The sequence below is a fragment of the Lepidochelys kempii genome, chromosome 17, assembly GCF_965140285.1.
Source record: "Lepidochelys kempii isolate rLepKem1 chromosome 17, rLepKem1.hap1, whole genome shotgun sequence".
Lineage (NCBI taxonomy): Eukaryota > Metazoa > Chordata > Testudines > Cheloniidae > Lepidochelys > Lepidochelys kempii.
The window spans coordinates 7883045-7907010 of NC_136396.1; the positions used below are offsets into that span (position 1 = coordinate 7883045).

At 41.8% G+C, this 23966-nt stretch overlaps 1 protein-coding gene across 14 annotated transcripts in view; it reads right to left on the reverse strand.

The window, feature by feature from the left end:
• The window catches only part of ACACA (acetyl-CoA carboxylase alpha), a 184971-nt gene that overhangs the window by 78030 nt on the left and 82975 nt on the right, over positions 1–23966 (reverse strand). For 8 of the 14 annotated variants that reach the window (XM_073316082.2, XM_073316076.2, XM_073316093.2 and 5 more), the window contains 8 exons: positions 23411–23467; positions 23067–23111; positions 17721–17762; positions 16054–16269; positions 15447–15602; positions 13818–14021; positions 10659–10814; positions 10265–10411 (listed from right to left, as the gene is read on the reverse strand). In XM_073316082.2, coding sequence (XP_073172183.1) covers positions 10265–10411; positions 10659–10814; positions 13818–14021; positions 15447–15602; positions 16054–16269; positions 17721–17762; positions 23067–23111; positions 23411–23467 — 1023 coding nt within the window. The other 6 variants (XM_073316080.2, XM_073316078.2, XM_073316077.2 and 3 more) reach the window with 5 other exon arrangements.

Here is a 23966-nt window from a genome sequence, read left to right on the forward strand (position 1 = left end):
AGACTTCAGGATTACCCGAAGATGCTGTGGGCTGCCCAAGAAGGCATCCCTCTCACAGGTAGTTTAATTTAAAAACACAAGTTTGGCCATAGATCAGTTCAATCCTCCATTATATTTCAGACAGTAAAAAAAAATCCTTATTTCCTAATTAATATGATAACTAAAAACTTGAAGTGGGCACTTTGCAAAAAGTTCTGAGGCCAGCCTCCATGCCAAATAAGGCAGAAATCCCAGTTTTAACTCTGGGGAGATATTTGCCCAGACTCCCTTTTGTTTTCTTTTCCTAAAAATGGCACACACATTGGACTGTAAACTTCTTCCAAGAGAAGACACATGAAATACTAATATTTTGCACAGACATCTACCCTCATGTAACAAACCACGGCTGCCCTGGCTACAACCAGACTAAGGTCATTAGCAGGGATGAAACCTGGAATCTTAAGCACCAACACACAAGCACAAAACCACATAAGCTACAGGAGCAGCTTTGTTAGCTTTCAGTAAGACTAGGTCCTTAATCCTCCCTGTGGCCAGTCGAAAGAGGGAAACAGGATCACACACACTATGGCTCATAATGTGCTTTGCAAAGATAAGATATTACTATCCTCAGTTTACAGATGGGTAAGCTGAGGCGCAGAGGAATTAATTAATTGTCTTGCTCCTAGTCTCTCAGTGGTCCAATGTCAGAGTCAGCTTCCAACCAAGAGTCCTAACCGTCAAGTCCCATGCTGCCTCCCTGGATGCAAGATCAACTCAATGATTTCTGTATGTTAGAACAGACGCCTCCATACTCAAAATACTTCCTACCAATACAAAGCAACTCAGAACAGAAGCACTGGATTTGCTTCCCAACCTGGGGTTCTGAATCTGTAATGCCCGTCCTTACCTCAAATTCTCTTTGCCCCATGGCTGTAGAGTATTAGAGTAGCGTTATATAACTAGGTCACAATGAATTTTCTTATCCAAGTCACTATATATACTCTTGAAAATAGTTTTGTAATGAAAAAAAGTCAGAAACAAACATATGCTATAAAAAAGCACAAACGTGCCACTATACTATTTCACGTCTCTTTTTGATTCCCCAACACATACGGTCATCAGTGTTAGCTGGCTAATAATAAAAAAAACAGGGGATAGCCAAGGATTTTTTTTCTTTGAAAGGTTCATATGCTGTTTAAATTTATGGGTAGGAGGGGAGAGCTTTCTATTTTAGAGAAAAAAAATGTGGTTTTTAACTTAACGGCAGCACGCCAAAAAGGGAAAGTTCACAGGTTAATTAGGCAGGCTGAGCTAATCACCTAAGAGCGCTGTCAGAACAATTATGGGGTGATGGCGAGGGGTGGTGGTTTAAAAATAGGATCTTGAAAACAGCCACAGCAGTTTGGAAGTGCTTGTCTTGCCACACTTCGATCCCCAGCACACGCAGCACCAGGAAGAGGGAGAGAGAGAGAGAGGGCGCGGAGGGGCTGGGGGGGTTGAATAAAAACAAGAACCGTCTTATTTAACTGTTTTTATGTTGGTGAAATGATTTGTGCCACAGTATTTCCATAAGAAGTGGGGCCATTATTCTTCTGTAGAAACACATTTGGTTTGAAAAGTATCACTGGACAGAACGTGAAAATCAAACCAGATGAATTATTCACAGCCTCCGATCAGAAGTGATCATTATTTCTGGTGCTCCGAACTGTGATTAGGATGCAGTGCTTAGATGTCATTTGCTCCCTGAGTAACACCAGCAATGCAGAATACCATTACACATATATACTACATGCACACGTTTTCTATATATAATTTTATACACACCCTCTCCCAGGAGATCTTGGCTTAATGTAACCGTTAGCAGGTAGTAAAAACGTGATATTAACTAATGTTCATTTTCATGATGCTAAAATGTCATTAGTTTGACACACAGTGTCAACACTAATCATGACCTAAAATTAACACCAAAATTGACTTCAACATTAATTGTGCTATCAAAGTGAACAGTAATACACACACTGATTCAGTTACAAATTGACTGCCAGTGGCAGTCAGAGCTGTTGACAACAGATACCAAAGGGAACGGGAAGAAACTAGGATTCCATTCTCTCACAGTAGCACAGCAGACACAAGAAGTGATGGGACGTGGATGCAAATGGTAGGGACCTTGGGGGGATGCTACAAGACCCTTTCTACCATGTTCAGTAATTCCTCAAGAAAACGTAGTTGACACAAAATTTAATGTAAACTAGAACAGCTTGCTATTCATCAGCATTGGCGTTTATGAGCCATGGCAATCATGTTATTTCACTATTTCTCTCAGCACAAGGATGACGTTCGATCACGTGAACTTTTTACCATGCTTAATTTTAATTTATTGGATTTTTAAATTCAGAAACCTGGACATGGCTCTCTGAAAATGTCCCTACCAGGGCTAAGAGTTTTTTTAAAAGTTTGCTGACAAATAACAGACAGCATTTCCCTCTTAGAGTCTTCATGGTTACACAAATCACACCTCATCTTCCATTCTACTATGTGCGTGTGTGCGCACGCGTTTCATATGCACATCTATACGTGCGTGTACAGATGTGTATTTTACATATTCTGTATCATATCATACAAAATCTATACCAAAACGGAAATTTAAAGATTTCAAAGTCAAGCTCTCAAAAGTTAGGAAATACCAGAATAAACGTTACCCATGCAACCTTTTCATTCTTCCTCCTCGTGCAGCTATATTGTGATGCGGTTCTTAATTACATCACCACATATTTTTTCCCCATGCAACCTCTGCCCCATTCCAGCCAGAACCAGTGTCTATTGACTCCAGTGGGTGCTGGAACAGGCCTTCAGGATGGATACTGAACGTGGCATGATTGTCTGTTGTTTTTTCAACAACAAGACTGAAGGGGAAAATAACCCACAGAAATTGCACTGCGTGCAACCATGATCCCCTACATGGGTCAGCAACAGCATCTCCAACTTCTGGCCCACAGAACAGACTTCTACTGCTTGAGCTAAAAAATAAATGTCAGCAGTAATAGGTCGGTCTTTCTTCCTTTCTCTCTAGAGAGAGAGAGAGGGGTTTGTTTTTTTTTATATACATATACATATGTATGTGTGGGAGATGAGGTTTAAGTATAAAACTTTGCAAAACTAACCTTACAGGAAGGGCAGCACAGAAAAACACATTTTTTTTCTTCTGTATTTTTGAATAGCATTAAGCATTGCCCAGAGTAGAGCTTGACTGTATAAAATTATCTTAACCACTGGAAAAAGTCTGTTTTTTCAACACTGGTAACTCAAAAATGGCTGAATTGATTTTCTTACATACTTCCAAAAATTAACTTCCTGGTTAAGACCAAACATGAGAAGTTCCAGCTCAAAAATACATTTTAGTAGGTTATAACCATCTGAAAACTGATGTTTAGAATGCAAAGCTTTCAACCCTTAAACTGTTAGCACTGCTCTCTCTCACACACACACACACACCCACCCACCCAGACATACACACACCCCTTTTATAAAAGGAGGGTTACAGAAGTTACTATTGTCTATGATGCTGTGTGTGAGAAATAGCATGCTGAAGTAATTGACCAGCATGGAGGATTAACCAACCTTGGCAATCTGAGTTATGAGGCCTCTCCTTTTAACAACATGAACTGCCGTTGAAAGGTGCAGTTTTGTGCTCAAAATCCCATATTCCAGAGTCACCTGCATGCGTCCCACCATTCATTATAATCCTAACATGGACTTTAAAAAGACCCACTAAATAGATCTACTCTTCACACCCGTTATTAATTTACAGACACATTAAATGTTCCAGGCATATAAAAAGGGAAAGAAAAAAAAAAAAAAAGAAGATTTGCTTTCACCAACGCTCAGGAAGTTTGTTCTTTTAAATTCATGTGTCCTACTCCACATTTCGAGGCACTTTCATCTCTCAGTAAAATGGCATCTACAGTTCTCAACTAAAAAATCTGTTCCATTCTGGTCCTTACGCTATTAGCGCCAGGTATCCAAGCACCGATGAGGCCTAAGGTATTCTGCGACAGGAGGCTCACCTAATGAAACTGAACTAGACTTGTTTCCAATGAGTACAGTAGAAAGAGTTGCCCAGGTTCCCTGTCTACAACCTCCAAGAGCCTTTATAGAGGGTTTGTTCCCAAATCTTATCAAGGGGAGGAGTTCTGAAACACAAAGAATTGCAGCGATTGTCATAAAACAAATGGGGGTGGGGAGGAGAGGGTGAATGTAAACACACACAGACAAACTTATTCCATTCCCCTTCCAGCCCTGTGCTATTTTACAGACCTTGTAATCACGCAACCCAACACATTCTTTCATGTTTACTATATGTGTTCAAGCTCTGAGGTTTTAATACCCTAAACCCTGTCATAAGAAAGGGTAATGCAAGGCAACAAAATAGAATCCACAGAGCATAAAAACAGTTTAACCGTTAAGCCTTCCCTGCACGAAATTCATTAGCTATCCCTCTGTTGCACCAAACACCACATGGTGCTGCTGCACAGGGGTTCCTCTAGCCCTTTACTTAGTTCTGTCCTGTAACACACCTGGCCAAACCTTCCCACATGCAATGGAAAGGACGCTGGCAAATGCTTCACAAAATTAGAGATTTCAATTAGAGACTGTGTCTCAAGCTCAGGTTACTGTGAAGGAAAAACTGTGACATCTAGTGTCAAGAGGGAAAAATGACATTGTCTTCCCATGTACATTTCCATGTGATCTGGCTGGAGAACTGGGGGTGGGGCAGCACCAGGGGTGTCCCAGTTAGATCCATTATCTCCTTGTCTTGGAGAGCCAAATTCACTGCTGTCATAAGGGGGCACAACTCCACTGACTGAGGGCGGTGGTGAATTTGGGTAAAAGTTTATAAAATGCTTTAGTGAAACAGAAGCATGCCCCTGTTTAAAAATGAGCAGTGAAATCTCTTAACAGCATGAAGAGTGACCTGATGGCCCACAAAAACAATCACCTTTTTAATGGTGGGATTTCATATAATTTTTTGGATAGTTTGAGAACTGCTGATCTAAGGGAAGGGGAAGGCCTCCCCAGGGAGGTGTGGGAATTGGGGAAGGGGGCGCGCGAGCTGTGCGCTTTTTGGGGGGAGGGGGGAAGAGAAGCTCTGGCTGTCAGCCCTGGGTGGCTGGGGCACATGCAGAAGGGCCATGCACACCTGGGAGGCGGACAGCCAGAGCCCTGTCACTTCGGGGTTGACAACCAGAGCCCCGCCATCCAGGCTAGGGCTCTTTCCCCCATCCTCCAATCTCTCTCTGTGAGGCAGCCAAGGCTCGAGCATCTCCTTCTCCCCCCTCTCCCCTACTTGGAGGCAGCGTGGCTCCGGCTGTCAGCTCCGGTCTTTAGACTTAATATAGGACTCCTTGATGAGACTGGAAGGAGGTGATTGATATAACTCCCCAGATAAGACTATCAACTCTAAACTATAGGCCAGACTTTAAGAAGAGCTACTCAATGAAACAGACACATTTTTAAATGTTCTCTCAATGGAAGCCGCTGGATCCTTTAGAAAATCCTGTAAAAAATCTCCCTGTGCTAACACACCATTGTCTGGCACTGCTAGGGTCATCCACCTTCTAACAGGACAACATACTTATCGAATCATATTAGAGATTCGTGTTACAGTTTCGGCGTGGCAGTTAAACTTCTAGGGTAGACAGTCTGTAAGAGAGCAATGGTCAGCCATACACCTACATAGAAACATGCAAAGTTCTCCATAAAACCACATCAATCTGTATTCCAAGCGTGCATGGTTCGGAGCACCTCCAGCCCCCGCTGCTGCCAAAGGGACACCCCCAACCCCCAGAACACCCTCTGCAGAAACTCTTCAGCACCTTGCTGGACTGAACTTTGAACAGTCCAGATTTTTTTTTTTTTTTTTTTTAAAGTGAAGATACAAACTAGCAGGAGTTAGTTTAAAAAAAACTTGTGGTGGAATGTAAACAAACTTATCAACTGTCTGAACTTAAAACCTTCACTAGCTGAGAGATTTTTGTTTGTAAATTTTTGCAACGCAATATTTTTCTTTTCAATCATGCAATGTTTTTATTTAAACTTACAAATTTCAGTGCCATGTGTCTATCCATGTTAGGGCCTGATTCTGAGGCATCCTGAGCATCCACCTAACTGGCACTTAGTTTTTGACATGTTCCCATTTGTGACTTTTGTCCCATAGACTGTCACAGTCTTAGCTCCAACTTGCCAGGCAATATGGTGGAATTATTGCTGGCTGCTATGACTTTATTCTCCATGTGCTAGACCTTCTTCGGCTCTCCTACATACACATTTTCTGCCATTAACAAACCTGTATTAGCAAATTAGCTCCAAAAGAGTTTTGAATTTTATGCTGTTGTGAATTTAGTGCCAGTCTATTTAAATCCTGGGAGGGTGGGTGGAGCCTAGCAGAACAAAAGGCACACACCTCTCAGGTTTAGGAGGGGCCACAGAACCCTGAACTTAACTGATTATTGGGGACAAAAATGAACAAATAGAGATGGGGGTGCAGGTCACAGGGTCAAAATGAGGAATCCAGAGAAAGGGACACTGAGAAGAAAACTCTGGACAAAGTCCACTTCTCCAAGAAGTCATTCAAAGAGTCAGTAGACACCACTCAGAACTTTGTCTGGATGTCTGAATGGAAAAATGACTTCAGAAAGGCACCACTGTCTTGAAAGCCCCGGAGATTAACAGTTTCTGTGTAGCCAGAGAACAGGTACAGCCCGGCCAGCAGCAATGCAACCTCCCCCACACTACCCTACACCAAGACATCTCATCCCCAGGCCAGCAGGAACAACTCTAGGAATGAGTGCTGAGCTCCATCTCATAGTCCATTAAGTCCTTGACCTTTTCGTTGAGTCTGCCAGCAAGGGAGAGAATTACTGTCAAACGTGGTGGAGATTTTTGTGATGTGGTTATCTATCCACTGAGATCTGGACTGAGACCACCAAATGTCTCCCAAACCAGCTATCCAATGGTTGTGACTTTCAGTCATTGCCAACATGGCTTGGTTGCAAACTGACTAACTTGAGAAGAAAGACTCTTTCCCATCACCAATCACGCAGAAACAAATAAAGCTGTTTTATAAAGCTGTGGGGCTGAGGAAAATTTACCTTCGCAGCCTTATTTAGACATTTTCTGGGGTTCGAGAAGGAAAATAAAAATTGAAATTTATGTCAGGCCCTAATAGTAGTACTCATCCTCCCTCCACTTTTACTCATTTCAACCAACTTTTAAATTCGACTCAGACTTTGCCCCCAAGTTAACAGAAGGGAAAAAAAGCATCCACCTTCACCATGATAGCATATCACCTCGCTTCAATGACATCCTCTGCTTGCATGGCACGGCAATGTAACACCTAGCACTGATACAGTAATCACAGTGTCTAAGGTTTGTGATTTTTTTGTTTTTACAAATTTTAAACTAATCCTCACAATACCCTGAGCTACGGCAGTACTATCCTATTTTACCAGCGAAGAAAGTGAGACCCAGACAATAAGGGCCCAATGACAAGGACCTAAGAGGTCTAACTTCCACGTGGTGCTCGCTCCTTTAGCCACATTGCCTTCCATTCACGATTCACTATGCAACAAGTCTTATCAACTTTATCATTTTAAAGGAGAGTGCGTTTATGTTAATGTATCCTCTCACATGCGTTCAGACAAGTTTGGAGAACAAAAGAAATGTATTTGGTGAAAAGATGGCTAATTCTCAAATGTGTCTGAAACAAGGAGCAGAACCGGTTAAAAATGTTGTATTTTCCTCTCTTCTGTGTCTCCTGGACAATGCCTATCTAAAACCAGAACCACAAGCTTCTCCCACAAAGGTGGGAGACAGCAAGGACCCTTTGTTCCTGGTAGGTAACAGTCTGCATAATTTCTGTGCAGCATCTGTGGGATTCCTCTTATTTGTGAGAAAAGCAGCATGGATCTATTTACTGCCTCTCCTTTTTAAACACGCCTGTCAGCTTGGTTTTATCCAGGTTGCATTTTCCATTCCAGAGATGAAGCTGAAGAATCAAACCTCAACTGTCCCTCCTCCCCTCCCACTTGCCATCTTCCTGGGTGTGAGGAGCTTGAGTGCAGGCTTGTGACAAATCTGTTTCCTCAGCTAAAACAAATTAAACCGTAAAAGCCTAAAGTCAGCTCTCCCTGATACAGTGAATGCAGCACAGAGGAATGCATCTGTTCGACAGCTTGTCATCACTTGAGTGTCACCTGTCCTTCAGACTTTTGACTGCTGAAACCTCTTCCTTAGATTGGCCACTTCTCCAGTGAAGGTGCCCTATTGCGTCCCCTTGGCTGCTAGTAACAGAATAAGATACCAACACCTCAAACCTCATTTTCACTGTACATTGTCCTACTGTAACTAATCTGTTAGAGAACTGGCTTGGCTGACATAGTTTACAAGCTGCCCAGAGCATTAGCCACAAACCTCTCTGGGAAAGGAGAGAAATGGAGTCTTCAGTCTCTCTCTGCTTCAATTGAGACAGAGAGCATGCACCGGAAGATTCTGGACTGGGCTACTCCCTCGTGCAAACTCAATGGAGTCACCGAGACGCGTCTCAGAATGTGGCCACATACTTCCATTCTCAATCATCTTCGAAGCATCTGGACAGCAAAAGGTGGGGACAAATGCTCCAAATACCGTCTCCGGGTTGACTGAATTCTTGCCTTATTTTCAAACAACTCAACGTATAGCGTAAAAGCATCATACAGACGAGTTTTAACCAGGGCATTATTTGTATAGCCACCGCAGGACTCTCCGTGCTGCTATGTCACTTGTTTCCACACAAGGCACAACTAAGTCTTTCAAGGGTTAAAAAAACTACTAATTTTTTTTTGGTCTTTGGGTACAGAATCTCGTATAATAAGACTATTTGTATTCATACTGGCAGAGTAAACACTACATGTTCATGCCCAGGCAGCTCTACGCTTGTAATTTCAGCAAGAACAGAGCTCTGTCCCTCAGGGAGTTCGCTATTCCCCCAGTCTCCACCCTCTCAAACACAGAACGAGAGCAGAGAGAAATGCGGACAGAAAGAGACAGATCATGGCAACAGGCTCCGCACAGCACTGTGGCCGTGGACTTCTGGGCAAAAAAAAATAAAAAAAAAACCAAAACACAAAATTAACCAAAAAAAAAAAAATCTCATTTGGGGTTTTAATTACATTAGTGAAACCAGTCTTCCTGTATGCCCAGCAGCAGCGGAAAAAACCTCCTTACATCTCCATTTATTGACTGGGTTTGACGCGAAAATTCAGATTCAAAGCCTTTTCCTGACAAAGGGCTTATAAAGAGAGAGGCAGTAAACATTGCTGCAAACCTCTGTTGAACTTCTTTGTTTCCTTGTTGGAATAACCTACTATCTCCTCCCAATGGTTTTGATATAGGAACGAGACTCTTGCCAGTCTTAAGTTTACATATCTGGTTAAAGGGATACTGTTAGTTTAACAATCATATAAAAAAAATGAATGCAACTACCATCTTAGATTGTTTAAAATTAAAAAACTGAAGATATATATTTACTTTTCGCACTTCACTTAATTTGGACAATGAAAATGAACTGGTCAGTTTCACGCTTGTACTAGTTAATTGCACTTTCCGGTTAGCGCAACCCTGCAATCTCTGGGTTGCAAAAGTCACCACCACCAGCAGCAGCAGGTCATGAGCGGAGTCTGGACTTCCAACATCTCAGCACAGACTTGACCTAAGAGTAACTCCATTAGGCTAGTAGCAGTAGTACACTCCTGTTCTCTAGAGGACCAGTCACTAGAGAGCGATGTTGCACACACTTGGCCAGTTTATTACCCAAACACTGCAGGGGAATGTTTAAATAGAAGATATATAAAATTAGTTCTCTCTCTCTCTCTCTCTTTTTTTTTTTTTTTTTTTAAGTGAACAAAAACGTATCTATTTAGCTTTGTACAAAAAATTTTAAAATATAAACTCTAGCTACCAGAAATACTTGAACTGTGCCCCTTTTGATTATGAAGGGAAAAATATAGCTTTTGCACAAATTTGAAACTAAACCATAATTTCCTATGGAGGTTAAAGTTCTGATTGTATGGAAGGTATTCATCGTCACTGAGAGAAAAAAAATCTCATTTTCAAGAGAAAGATTCCCCCCCGAAAGAAGCACAAGTAGCTTTTGAGCCTGGATTGGTACATTTTCAAATCCAGTCTATAACCACAAGGTATTCCTGATGAGAAGGGGGGGGAGGGAGAGTCGTTTTAGAAAGTAACTTGCCTCATTTCCTCCTGGCAGCCTGTTCATATGCACCAGCTGACCTTGATCATCCAATACTAGTTCAGTATACGTTAGCATATCAGAAGGCAACGGCAGCGTTGGCAGCAATGCATATTCACTCATAGAATCCCAGAGTTTAATCAGAGACTGTAAAGATGAAGAGAGAAGTTTTTGTTAAGACTGACTCTAATCACTGTGGTGGCTGATGTCCACACTACCCTTCTGTCAGCGATGGGCAGGAACTCTAGCTACGTGGCTTTCTTGTCAACTTCATGGCTCCAGCATGGAGTTTCACGGCTCCAGCTGCTAGGCTCCCTGGATGAGCAACGAGGGCAACCTTTGCTGGTACAAAAATCTAGAAACACACCCATGAGACCTGCCAAGGAAGATTTACCTGCCGGAACATCTCAGGGATGTCATAGATATACGTCGTCCCCAAAGACTGTGCCTGGAATCTCTTGGACTGGAGCAGGTCTTTTGTCACATATGGGGTGTTGATCAGCATGCCATGAAGTGGTCCCTGTTTATCGCCGTACGCCTGGAACATAATCTGCAGCAGAAAACATGACCAGCGTAAAGAAAGGCAACCTGAGATCCAACAACCAGATCAGCTCAGGGGAGATGTCCCCATCAGAATCCATACTTTATTGAATACACTTCAACAGGATATGCTAGTTTGAATGGACTTGCTTGTGTTCCCTCAAAAGATGGCAATGCCCACACATCTCACAGTGACCTGTTCCAACACCCACTACCACCCTATTCAGGCAGGGCTGGGCCTTTACTGTACAACTCTGTACATCACTGACGTATTACAACAATATCACACTGGTAGGAAAGAGTACATGGCCATAAATCGGCATGCAGAGAAGACTGACCATCCATAACTTTGGTGATTTCGCATTCACCAGCATCTCCTTTGACAGCGTGACTCTGTGGACTGAGTATGAGAATATCCCATGACAGCAGTGAGAGAATCGCTATTATTTATGTTGCTGAATAGCATAAATACAGTACAGTGTAAGTACAGTAGCTAAACACCATTCATCTCTCTGCTGATTGATCGTGGAAGCTAGTTCAAGACTTGCCATATGTCATTTGGCTTGAAGTTTTGATATTACACATTTAAAATATTCTCCCAGAGCAGTGACATGAGTTTTCAGCTGCCATACTTCATGGTGCTTTACAGTCCACTCAGTCAGGACTCAAATAGGGAGGGCCCACTATGATGGGGCATCACCAAAGGAATTGATCCATTGGAAATCCCAAACGAAAATCCATTTCAACTAATGATATTGAGCTGCAAGGAGTGCTGCTTAACTGGGACAACATTAGACTAAGCCCTGCTTAATAGGGACGCATTTGGCTGAAGCCAAATGATTAAGCTGTTCTTAACAGAATTATCATAAAATTTGATGTTCCAAGCTCCAGTTCCTTTATACAGATGTCGCTGGATAAAGATTAAAAGAAGAAGGGGGGGTGGGGTGGGGGCGGCGGGGAGAGAGTTTTGAAACAGAGATGGAATTCAGTAAATAGTATTGATTTTTGTGGTTTTTGTCAATATAATATTTTACATCATTCTTAAGTCTTTACGGGTTGTTTTGTCTTTTAAAAATAGCTTCTTTGGCAGGAGAGCTATTTAATCAGGAAAACAAGTGCCTACTATCGTGCAGTAATCAAGAGGCTTTTACTGTATTTGGGGCTCAATCTGACTCCCACTGGAGTCAGTGAGAGGCTTTTAGTTGATTCATGGGGAGTTGGATTGGGCCATTCAGGAAGTAGTGTTTCTAGCGGGTAGAGCACAGGACTGGGGAACAGGAGACCTGGTTCCATTCCTGACTTCACCAGAGAAGCCAAAGGTAAATTATCGATCTAGGTTTCCACACTACTACAAAGAGAAAAGGAGGACTTGTGGCACCTTAGAGACTAACCAATTTATTTGAGCATGAGCTTTCGTGAGCTACAGCTCACTTCATCGGATGCATACCGTGGAAACTGCAGCAGACTTTATATATACACAGAGAATATGAAACAATACCTCCTCCCACCCCACTGTCCTGCTGGTAACACTACTACAGTCATCATAGCATCCAAGCACCAGGTGCACTTGCTTGTATGCAGCAATGGATCCTGAACTCTTCTAACAAACCTCTTGGGATGCCAAAGCCACTAATGCTATAATAAAACAGGGAAACTTGTTTGGGTGTGATCTTGGCTTAAACCAGAGTTCCTACTTGGGCTGAAAAAGGGGAGCCAGGGATTCACTATCTAAATTTAATCTCTTTAGAACCATACAAGGGCGAAATCTGAAAGAATTCTGTTAGATAAAGATTAAAAAAAAAAAGTTAAGAACAAACAAACGTTTACCAAAAACATTAACATCTCAGGATGCCATCTTAGTTTTACAAGAACAGATCTGCCTTAAATTTATTGTGAAAGTTAATTAAAACCATCCCTTGTCCCTAGAATGTTTTGATTGAAACATTTAAATTTACTCTGAAAAAAACCATCAAATATTGTGAAAATTACAAAAAGATTCTCCTCCCTTCCCCCCAACGTAACATTTTAAAAAAGAAAATCCATGCCTTATGGGGATATTTTTCTGACCATCTCACCAGAAACAGAATGCAAAAGGAAATGTCACATTGGCAAATGGCTAACAAAACTTAAATTTTAAGCTGAGCCACTGCAGATTAACAATGTCCTTTTCTTTTCCCTGGTCCGTTCAAAAACATGTAAACATTATCTATACTAGGATCTCTAGACCAGGAGAGACTGCATGGCCAAGCAGCTTGCAGGAAAGATTTAGAAAAAGGAAAAATGGTGACTCAGCACATTGTATTCGACACAAACACTGTCCAAAGGCTTTATTCTGTTGCTACTACTACATGGCAGAGATGTTACTGCAGTCAGAATATAAACTTATTTCTATATTTTAATATTTTTCATTTCCAAGATCCACATTTTAATAAATAGTTAAGTGCCTTAGTAGAATACGAGTAAGCCATACACAAAGATTAGTACGTACACAACCCTCATGTTAAAGTCCTATCCAGTTTAATAAATATGACTACAGTAAGGTTCTCCAGAAATTTCACATGGGCCCCTAGGAGTTATTCATTGTTCCTACAGAAGAGAACGAGATCCTTTCTATGGATTTCTTGAACCATCCTGCATAAGCATACAGCAGGGATATAATTTTCTATTAAATTCTACAGGATAGTTCCAATAGTGTATACAAAGATGATATTTTCTAATTCCAAAGGACTTTTCCATAAGGGAAAAGAGGTGTTTACATGAACAAAGCAAGTTGTATGCAAATGGCTAGACTACATACCGCCGCATGACACAGTTATGTGTTTTACACACTCACGTGCCTATTTGAGGAGTCATTACAAAGCTATGTTACCTCTCTCTAGAATCACAATTCTTTATTTACTGAAACAATAATAAATCACTTCGGTATTTGGATCAGGCTTACAAATCAACAAACAAAAACCCTCCCAAAGACCACATTCTGTAGTACTCGCTTCCAGGCCTGCACGAGCTGTACCTGTGCTGTCCTGGAGTCCGTCACCTCCTTGTACAAGCTGATGTCCAAGTAATAGCCAGATTCGTTGGTCAGGAAGAGACGGATGGGAATTGCCTTTCCAGTTGGCGTCAAGCGAATGTTAATTTTCAGCTCTGCTTGGAGGACGCGGAGCTTCCAAAGGCGGCTTCCATAGCGCATCACCATGCTCCGCACAGACTCTTCAATCTTAGTACACAGAGAACAGTGAGTTTGCACCGCCATTCTGCTGTGGATATATCCACCCCTTTATTATTCCTCCTTACTACGCTGGACCCTACCCACACATGGGGAATGGCTCATTTCCCTGAGGCCAGCATTCAGAATTTCAGGATAACCTAAGTGTGGGCTAATAAGGCTTCCCGCCCACCTCTTCAATTGCCACCACTTTCCTTTCTTTCCTCTCCCCTCCATTTATACTCTATACTGCAGGAGCAGCAAGAATGCAGTACAGACCTTACACCCGCTGATAGCTCCTTCTGAGGCTGGAATGATGCTTCCACTCAGCAAGAGCACTAAAGTCCCTAAGCAGGCGGTGAGCGTCATTTTACCATGCTTCCAGTCTCCCTCTGGATCAAAACGAGAGACACCACAGTTTGGGAATCCCTGGCTATGTACCACTGGTGACGCAGGAGCTTAATGTTTCACCAACTCACTTTACAACCGTGTTTTAAAAATACATAAACCAATAAAATTTGGGAACGGCAGAGAGCCTAAAGGTTAGTCTTTTACACACTAGCAATATCACAGTGCAGTGGGCCCACTGCGTCCCCTCGATTGAATTTTCTTCTCTCACCTACTGCAAACATTTCTCATAGCTGAGAATTATGAGATGCACGAAAGCACTCAGAGTGGTAAACAGTTAAGTCACATTTATATGCACAATAACCATGTTTCATTGCACGTACAGTAGAGTGCCTTAAATCAACAAAGCAATTACCACTCTGAGCTTGTTCCTGGGCTGTTTTATTAAACTTTATAATATATTCCTGTTGGTAAATAGCGCATATTAAAGTAAGGCAATTTGTAAGCAGTTTCTAATATTCTCTCCAAAATCCTCTTTTCCAAGGCTGTTCGGGGGCAGTCAGTGCTGCAAACTCACGGGCTGATTAGGAGACTACTGAACATTTCCGTTCCTGCTGAAGTCCCTGGGCACCGTGATGTTCAGCACCTCTGAAAATGAGACCTGTAGTGTCTCTGGGAAACTAGGGCAAGTGCCTATGACCACTTTAATTAAAGGGCTTGTAAACCTGTCCCCGCCATCTAGGCTAATCAATGCCATTATTCCCCTAAGTGTTATTCAATCTCATATTCCTTGGGAGCAATATTCACTATTGGCTCTTCCCAGAGTCTCAATTTTTACATGGTTTCCAACAGAAAAGAAAAATTACTCCAGAATATTAGAATACCTAATATGACCCCCCACACACACACCATTACCACTTCCAGTGTAGAATAGAGATTTCCTCTGCTTTCCCTACGAAACAGCAGGTGGAATTTGTATATTACACAATCTTTGATGGCTGGTACTCTAACTTAAGACCTACAGAACACTCCATTCCAGAGAGATTCATCCAAGGAGTAACAGGCAGCTGAGAAGTGGAGGACATGTACCTTAGATGGATCCATGATGACAGTAGGCACAAAGTTTAAGAAGATGTGGTTGCAGTCAGTGCGCACATTGGTGTTATTAAAGGCCACCTCCAGCTCATCCATGGCTTCCAAAAGCAAGCGTTCCCCTTCATTCTGCAGATACTCAAAGGAGGCCTCCTACAGGAGATTGCCAAAAGGTTATTTACTTTCCGCTAGCCTTCCCTCAGCCCCAAACACAGGTTCATTAGGCTGCAAAAGACCATAGCAGAATCCGACACAGAAAAAAGGTGAAATCCATTTCAGTGCGCTGTACAACTCTCCAGCATACCCGAGTCTTCCTTCCAAAGACATTGATGATGGTGCCTGGTTCAGATATCTGGTCAAACTGTGCTCTCCGTTACACCAGCATAAATCTGGAGTAACTCCAGTGGAGTTACTATGGATTTGACACTCCACCTACAGTCTGAACCTGGACACTTGAAATGTTAGGTGCTATCAGACATGAGTCAGAAGCTGTAATATGCCATCCAGTAGAAGGCAGTGAGTTTAGAGTTTACACACACACGAACTTCCAACATATTTTTCACATACAACCTTGGAAATAGACCTCCCACACCAGGAAACCTACCTTGGTAACCAGGTCTGAATGCCTTATAATAGCCCTCACGAAGAACCTGTAGTCTGTCACCTCAGTGCCCACTTCAACTTTAGCTGCTCCCAGGTACAGGTGCATTTTGTGGTTGGCACACGGAATGGCGGTGAGATCAAAGTTTCGCATTCGGTTCAGCTCTAACTGGAAAGCCAGAGCTGGCTCCAGATGACGGTAGATCCTATCTTCTTCAAACTGGAAAGAGAAGAGCACAAAGGGAATAAAAAGGGAAAAGTCAGGTAAGAAGCTGGATCTGGTAAGATGGAGAGAACTGTATAAAAATCTACTGACCTGAGACACTAGTGATGGCTAGCGTTGCCAGTCATAATAGCAGGGTCCCGTGTATTCTGTCATTCTACAGTGATAGAATTTACAACAGATTCTATCCCTAACTGCAAAATTGTACTCCAGACTCAGTTTTTTTGTTGTTGTTGGGGTTGGGTTTTTTGTTTTGTTTTGGGGTTTTTTTTTGGGGGGGGGGGGAAGAGGAGGGAGACTGACGCAGGGGATGTTTGTTTTGTTTTTTATTAAAAAACATGTTTCTAGCCCTCAGGATTGCAAAGCAAATCTTGAAATGAGTGTAACTGATGCAGCAGTGTCTTCCTGAGTCTGCAGATGGCTTGAAACAACAATTCTTTAGGGTGTGAACTGCCCCATTCATTTCAATGATCCAATTCTGAAACCTCAAGTGTCAACATGGTGAACTGTTTCACTCCTGATCATTTTAGCAGAAACATTCAACTAATATTGATATCCCACAATCGCAAACTGCCTCCCATCTTCAGAGATGCCAAATGCTCCAGCCAACCCTACCTAGCTGTGCAAACCTCCAGCATCAACCCTTTGTTACCACCACAAACATCTTGGGCATGTCGAAAACAGAAAATTTGAGGATAGTGTAAAATAAATAAAGGTCAATACAGAAATAAATAACGGGTACACCACACTGTTCCTATTATGATTTTTCATATTTAATTAATTAGAAAGCTAAAAATTCAATGAAGCTGCCATACAACTTTAGGTCTGATGCACCAGAGCCATTAGTGTTAAGAGGTGCGTATTGAAACTGTCTGCACGTTGAGAGTAGAACAAAAACCAAAGCACAGCAATTCTCATGCTTTCCACTTTGGGTAAGATGCCTTCTTTTTGGAAAAGGGGAAGATCCTTCTATCGACAACACCCCAAGTTGCCGCCTTCCCTGAAGCATACTCTGTTTCTACAGCTATGGTTCTCAGAACAAGCACTGCCTTGGACTAGACAGCATGTCATGGAATGTGCAGGCAAGTGCAATCAGTGGGATGACATGAAATTTATCAGTGGAGTCATTTTAGTAATTTTGCATCACTATGGCTAAGATTTTCAAAAACAGGAGCCTAAAGTTAGGCTTCTAAATTCATAGTTAGACACCTAAATAAGTGATCTGATTTCAAAATGACTAAGGACCCAATAACTCCCATTGGCCTCAGCTGTCAACATAGTGAGTGCCTGGATAAATGGGGGAGGAGTATGTTCAGAATTGCCCAATGAGGTTTTGAAAAGATGGACACTCTCCTCTTTTAGAGAGGTTTGGAATGGTTGTAGGAGAAGGGAAAAAATATCTGTTTAAAATGGAGAGAGAGAAAAGCATTGATAACTGTACAACTTACCTTATCCCTGGCACGGAATGTGAAAAATTTAGGGAATTCCCTCTGTTTGGAAATAAAAATGATGATATCAGTCCTTCAAAAGCATTGCACACCATCTGTTCAGCCTATGGGCTATTGAGAGAAGGGACTCGGTGTGGCAGTGAAGCAGGGGAAAATCACTGCCATTACAATCTATCACAGCAAGAGCTAGCATTGCATTACATTTTTATTTTGTAAATAAGGATGGTGGGAAGATAAAAATCCTATTGAAGTGGTTGTAGGGGCACGATAAATCAATGTAGTTTATTTTACTATTGCAGTAGATGGTTCTTGATATTTTTGTCTAATATTGGGTCTTAAAACAGATTCTAGCTAGCCAGGAGGGGATGGGGGTGGAGACAGAAGAACTCTTGCTGGTTTCTCTCATTATTTATTATTACTGTTGCAGTAGTGCCTAGGAGTCCAAGTCACAGACCACAACTCTATTGTGCCAGGCTGCTGCACAAACACAGAACAAAAAATACAGTCCCTTCCCCAGAGAATTCCTCATATTCCTAACACTGCTCATGCAGTTCCCCACCCAAGGAATAGTTTTAATGAATTTTGAGAAATTCATGAGTTCTAATAATTGACTTTAACCTCAGAGTCTAGAAAGTCTACAAGATATACTATATGTTTATTTGCCTCTCTGTTACATGTATGGAGATAATCTGTACCAAGGTCATAGGTCAAGTCCTAGGCCTTATTGCAAATCTAGAAAAAATTACCTTTCTAACACCATACAGCACAACTTTTGGCTCCTAATAAGCTAGGGCTTTGAATAGAACTGCTCACACATTTGAAATGCTCAAATAAGTAACCATTACCACAGTTTGTGCTGTTTGAAGTTTTGCTTTTACTTTAGCTTTCAATTCACTACAATGATCATAATTTTGGTTATCATCCTTCATTAAAGTGCTTGCTGTTGACTCCTATGCGGAATTCATTTTTGTATTATTAATAGGTTTTGGTGGTTCCACCATGTTCTGAGAATTGAGGACATGCTGTAAAATGAAATGATAGACACTGGAAGTGCTAATGAGAAAGACTTTCTGTATTGCTCTTTAAAACACAGTTATAATTGGAAAAAGACTATGTAAAGATGGCATCCTCATATCTACTCCCTACAGAGCCAACCCAGTGAAGTCCTTAAGCATGTGCTTAACTATAAGCACGAGTAATCCCACTCACTTCAATGGGATTACGTACATGCTAAAAGTTAAACACATGTTTACGTGCTTTGCTGGATTGAATCCTATACGTCTTCCAAGACACATGCTCACTTTACTGATAAAAGCAAGGGCTGGTTTTTAGTTTTTAATACTGTTCACTCTGCAAAGCCAGTGCCGCTACAGAAGAGTGAGCTGACTCCATTCTGGACAAGAAATAAGAAGAGTTTGGGCCAGATTTTGCAGTCACTTAAACTTTATACGGTCATAATTCCATTGACTTCAGAGTATGCTTTGAACCAATGTAAGTGAGAACAGCTTCAAGCTCTCCATTACTAACAGTGATGTCAGTGGCAGCCTGCCCTGACCCCAGGTGAAGCCTGTAGAGCTGCATAATTACAAAAATGGGCTTTTTGACTCCAAAAAATGATGAAATTTGACCTGGAGGCACAGAGAGAATAAATATGGAGTCCCACCCTGATTCTTTGAATCACAAGCACATTTTAGATATCAAGAGGAAAGAAAAACAACGTCATGCTGCCTCAGTTCAACAACTACAGCACAATGACAGGGAGAGACGAAGTTCAATCAGGAGACATGGGCAATGGATTCATAGATTTTGAGGCCAGAAAGGACCATTAGATCATCAAGTCTGTCTGCCTGCATGACACAGGGCATAGAATTTCATCCAATTACTCCTGTACTGAGCCCAGTAATTTGCATTTGGCTCTTCCATAGTAGTCGCCTCTAGCGCTACAGAAGTTTTACCATGAAGAATCCTGTCCTTGGGATTATGGACACTACTACTTGTACCCAGGAGGTTCAGCAATCTCCTAATACAGCATATAAGGAAACAGAGTTGAGACTTCCACATTGCCTCAATATCCTCCCAAATCCCTCCCACCTGCCCCCTCTGCATGCTGCCAATTTCTCCTAACATCATCCATGCTCATTCTATCACTAATGTAATTGCTTTCGAGACATTTGACTAGTGTTGTGGGCAAATATAATAATTAAATGTGCACACACACGAAAATCCTCAGTGCTCTGGTACCAAAAACCAAAAGAGTGCTCCGTTTCCTAGGAAGAGGAATTATACCCCTGCTGTGTTCTAATCAACCAACCATCATCAAGACAATCAAAATAATTTGCCTAAATTAGCCAATCAAGACACCCTGCAAATCAGAGAATGCAAAAAGCTACAAACAGAAATCATCATAGCTGATTATTATACTAATAATCGCGTTAAAAACCTAATGAGATGAGGAAATTGGAAGCTTGCTGGAGCTACTCTCTATTACCTCAACATGCTGAGAACTAATTATATAGACTGTAATTAAAACAAAAACAACCCCAAGCCAAGCCCTGGGTAAGTTGATAGTTGGTCCAGTAACAAACTAAACAGAATAGGAGACAATAATGAAGACAGACATTTATGCAGCATCTCTCATACAAAAAGAGCCCAAACTCTGCAAACTTTTCAAACTGATCACAAGCTCTGCTGCCTCCTCTAGGTTAGACAGTGGCAGGCTTTTAATAACTCACAGCGCTACACAGCAGATCAGAACAGAGTGTGAATCCGATCGTGTCTGATTTTAACTACCAAGGAATTCAGACAGGTGAAACTGACAGTTATGTTAACAAGACTCCGTTCTTCAAAAAAGGCTATGAGATTTTTAAAGATCAGAGATAATCAGGACATTGGATTTCTGACTTATTCAAACAATGGCACAACAGTGGTTGAAATCACAGATGACACTTGCTACACTAGAATGGGTTTTCACTGTAAGTCACCCATCTAAATACTGACCAAACTGGATTCTGCTTAGCTTGCAAGATCATAGCCCTGGGGCAGTATGGCTGCATTCAATCAAATATAACCTTGCGAATAAAGCTGAGTCAATGTTCATGAGAGAGAGAGCGCGGGAGAAGGGCTTGTTTCCACTAGCATGGAAGAGGCTGCAATGGTGTCTTTGCCTATTCACCTTCCACTCGTTACATAGAGGTAAAAGTGTGGGATAGTGTTCACAGGACTCATTCAGAACCAGTGAGGGGCAAACCTCAAAAGGTTCCCAGGATCTGTTTAGATAAGAACTCAAATATTTTCCAAATACTTCACTAATGCTTAGCAGGGCTGGGTTCCTTAGACCAGTGGTTCTCAACCAGGGGTCCGGGGCCCCCTAGGGGACCACAAGCAGGTTTCAGGGGGTCCGCCAAGCATGTCCAGCATTCGACTCACTAGAACCCAGGCCAGAAAGCCGAAGCCCCACCACATGGGACTGCAGCATGGGGCACTGAACCCCAGCACCTGAGGCTGAAGTCAAAGCCTGAGCAACTTAGCTTCGCAATGCCCCCTGTGGTGTGGGGCCCAGGGCAATTGCCTTGTTTACTACCCCCATATGCGGGCCCTGGCTTTTATATGCAGAGAAAGAGCTGTTGTCGCACAGCTGGGCCAGGGAGTTTTGACAGCACGTTGTGGGGGCCTCAGAAAGGAAAAAGGTTGAGAACCCCTGTCTTAGACTCCATTAGATCTCTTCACAATGCCCTGCTCTCCGAGTGTCTCTCTTCTATATGCTATTATATAGCCCACAGTGTTGTACTCAGCCCAAACTGCATAGCTCCCACCTGCTCATAGAGAATACTGTGTAGTGCATTTGGGAAAGCGCGGGGATTCCATACATTGGAAGAGGGGGGCTGCATGCATCACTGTTGATTATCAAGAGATGAGATTATCAAGAGACTGGTCTTCAGAAGTCTTTTCACACAAACAGTAACTACAGGGCAGGCATACATGCGACCACACAATAAGGGCTAAATGTCCTTTGACGATTAGCAAACCTCTCAACTCTCAGCACTATAACTAGAGTGCGACTGGTACCTTTCCCTGCCTTTCTCTGGCATTTTACCAAAGTCTTACCCTGCTTTCCTGCTTGTATCAAGCCCTGGGACTAAGTAAAAGTTGGCATTCAGCTGTCATTTTACCTTGGAATAGGGAAAAAAGAAAACAGTGACATGCCTGTAACTCTAATTACAATATTTATTAACTGAAACCTAGATAACAAGAACGCATTCACCCATTCAGAGATGCACAATGTAAGGGTGAAGCACTGTCTGAAGGTGTCTCTCAATGCACACATCTTTCCATTCACTGCCCACACTCCTGCCCATTTAAGCTGATAACTCACAAACTGGCTGAACTTTTACTAGTTGTACGTGCCGGGAACTAGTAGCCTTAGACAGATAATAAATATTGCTTTCTTCTGTAGCTGACTCTTTAGGGGTTGTTTGGTTTTGTTTTAATAGAAGCTGCCCTTTGTTTAAAGCTTTTGGGGGAAATTAAAATTCATCAGAAACTGTGATAGTTATGGGAATTGGACACTGCCTCAGCAATGCCTCTTTTATATGAGGGGCTCTGTTTTTTTAAATGTGCACCCAGATCCTAGGGCAAATCCTCAGCTGGTGTAAATGGTCATAGTGCAAGAGGAGGGTCTGCCTCTTTGCGTTTGGTGTGTAAGGGCCCAGTCCAACTCCCATTAAGTCAATGGCAAAATTTACACTGACTTCAGCTGGAATTGGATTGGACCCACAATCAGCCCCTAGACGTGCAAGTATTATTTTATATGACTAAATCCTATCCTTTCAAAGTGCGTGTGTGCTGGTCTCTCTTAAACGTACTAGAATTCACTGATTTATTGCTAGAGCCAGTGAATTTCTATATTTAAATTCACTGGCTCTAGCAATTGAAGCTAGTGGTAAGGAGCTGGGAGACCCTTGAATAATATATATAATATTTTTATGTTGTAAAAGAACATTAGAATAACTAAGGCCAACCTAGATTATATGGGTACATATTCAGCCAGGTGTATAAATTACTAAGTATAATAAGCATGAGAGTAGCCCCCTTGAAGTCAATAGAATTACTCACGTGCTTAAAGTTAGTAACATGCCTAAATACCTATGTAAAGTTAGTCACGTGCCTAAGCATTGAGCACATGCCAACTAATCAGTCAGGACCATGGGGTTGGATTTAAATAGCTAACTAAAGAGTCAAATCTTCTTCTCCTTACTCATTCGTAATGACTAGAATCACTTTATTTCCATGAACTGAAAAGAGGAGTTGAAGGCAAAATTATCTTGATTTTTTTTTCTTTTTACTTACATGAAATCTTTGATCCACCTCATAGTTGACCTGTTTCCTGAAATCCTTACAAATGAAACGGAGAGGGGGAGGGGGAGGAAGAGCAGAAGAAAGCTAGTAATTAGTACTAAAATCAAAAATAAATTAAGACAAGATTACAAGTGACAGATTTTTTTTTGTAATTGTCAATTAATTTTCTTAAGCGAATTCACTGAAACAGTCTCAGTTTTAGAGAATGAAGGCAACAAAAAGCAGAACTAAAACGCTAGTAAATGCAATTTTTAATCTGAAAAATATTAAGATTATAATTTCATTATGAACTACAAATAAAAAGCTTCCAGGCATCAGGGGAGATGTCAAAATACCTTTTGTGCTACAAGGAACGTCAGCCTTCGAATCCCATGATCAATCAGGACTGATTTCTGTAAAAGGGAAGGACAGCAAACAGGAGAACTGGTTTAACAGAAAAGAAACATAAGACTCAAATCTGGATGACATCTTCTAAGGACTGGTAATGGGTGAGAAAGCTTCCTGCCTCTAAACTGCAGACTCACAATCCAGCCCAGCTTGGTGGTGACTGAAAGTTCTTATCAGATGGTTGCTTAGCAGCACCTGTGAGCAAATGCAATAGTCTCAGTCCCTTCTGAATGGAGAAGAATCCATATAACAACCACATTTGGCACCATCTGGGAAACTTCTTATCTATCTCAGCAGGGAATTAATTGTTCAGGAAACACTCTTACCAGCAGAGGGGTTACTTAGATCATAAACTTTTGGGGGGAAGGGACCATCTTTTTGTTCAGTGTTTGTACAGCACCTAGTACAGTGGGGTTCTGGTCCATGACTTGGGGTCCTAGACTTTATGGTAATAAAAATAATCATAATAATATGGGGTTCAAGCAGTCTTCTTGGCCAAGGTTA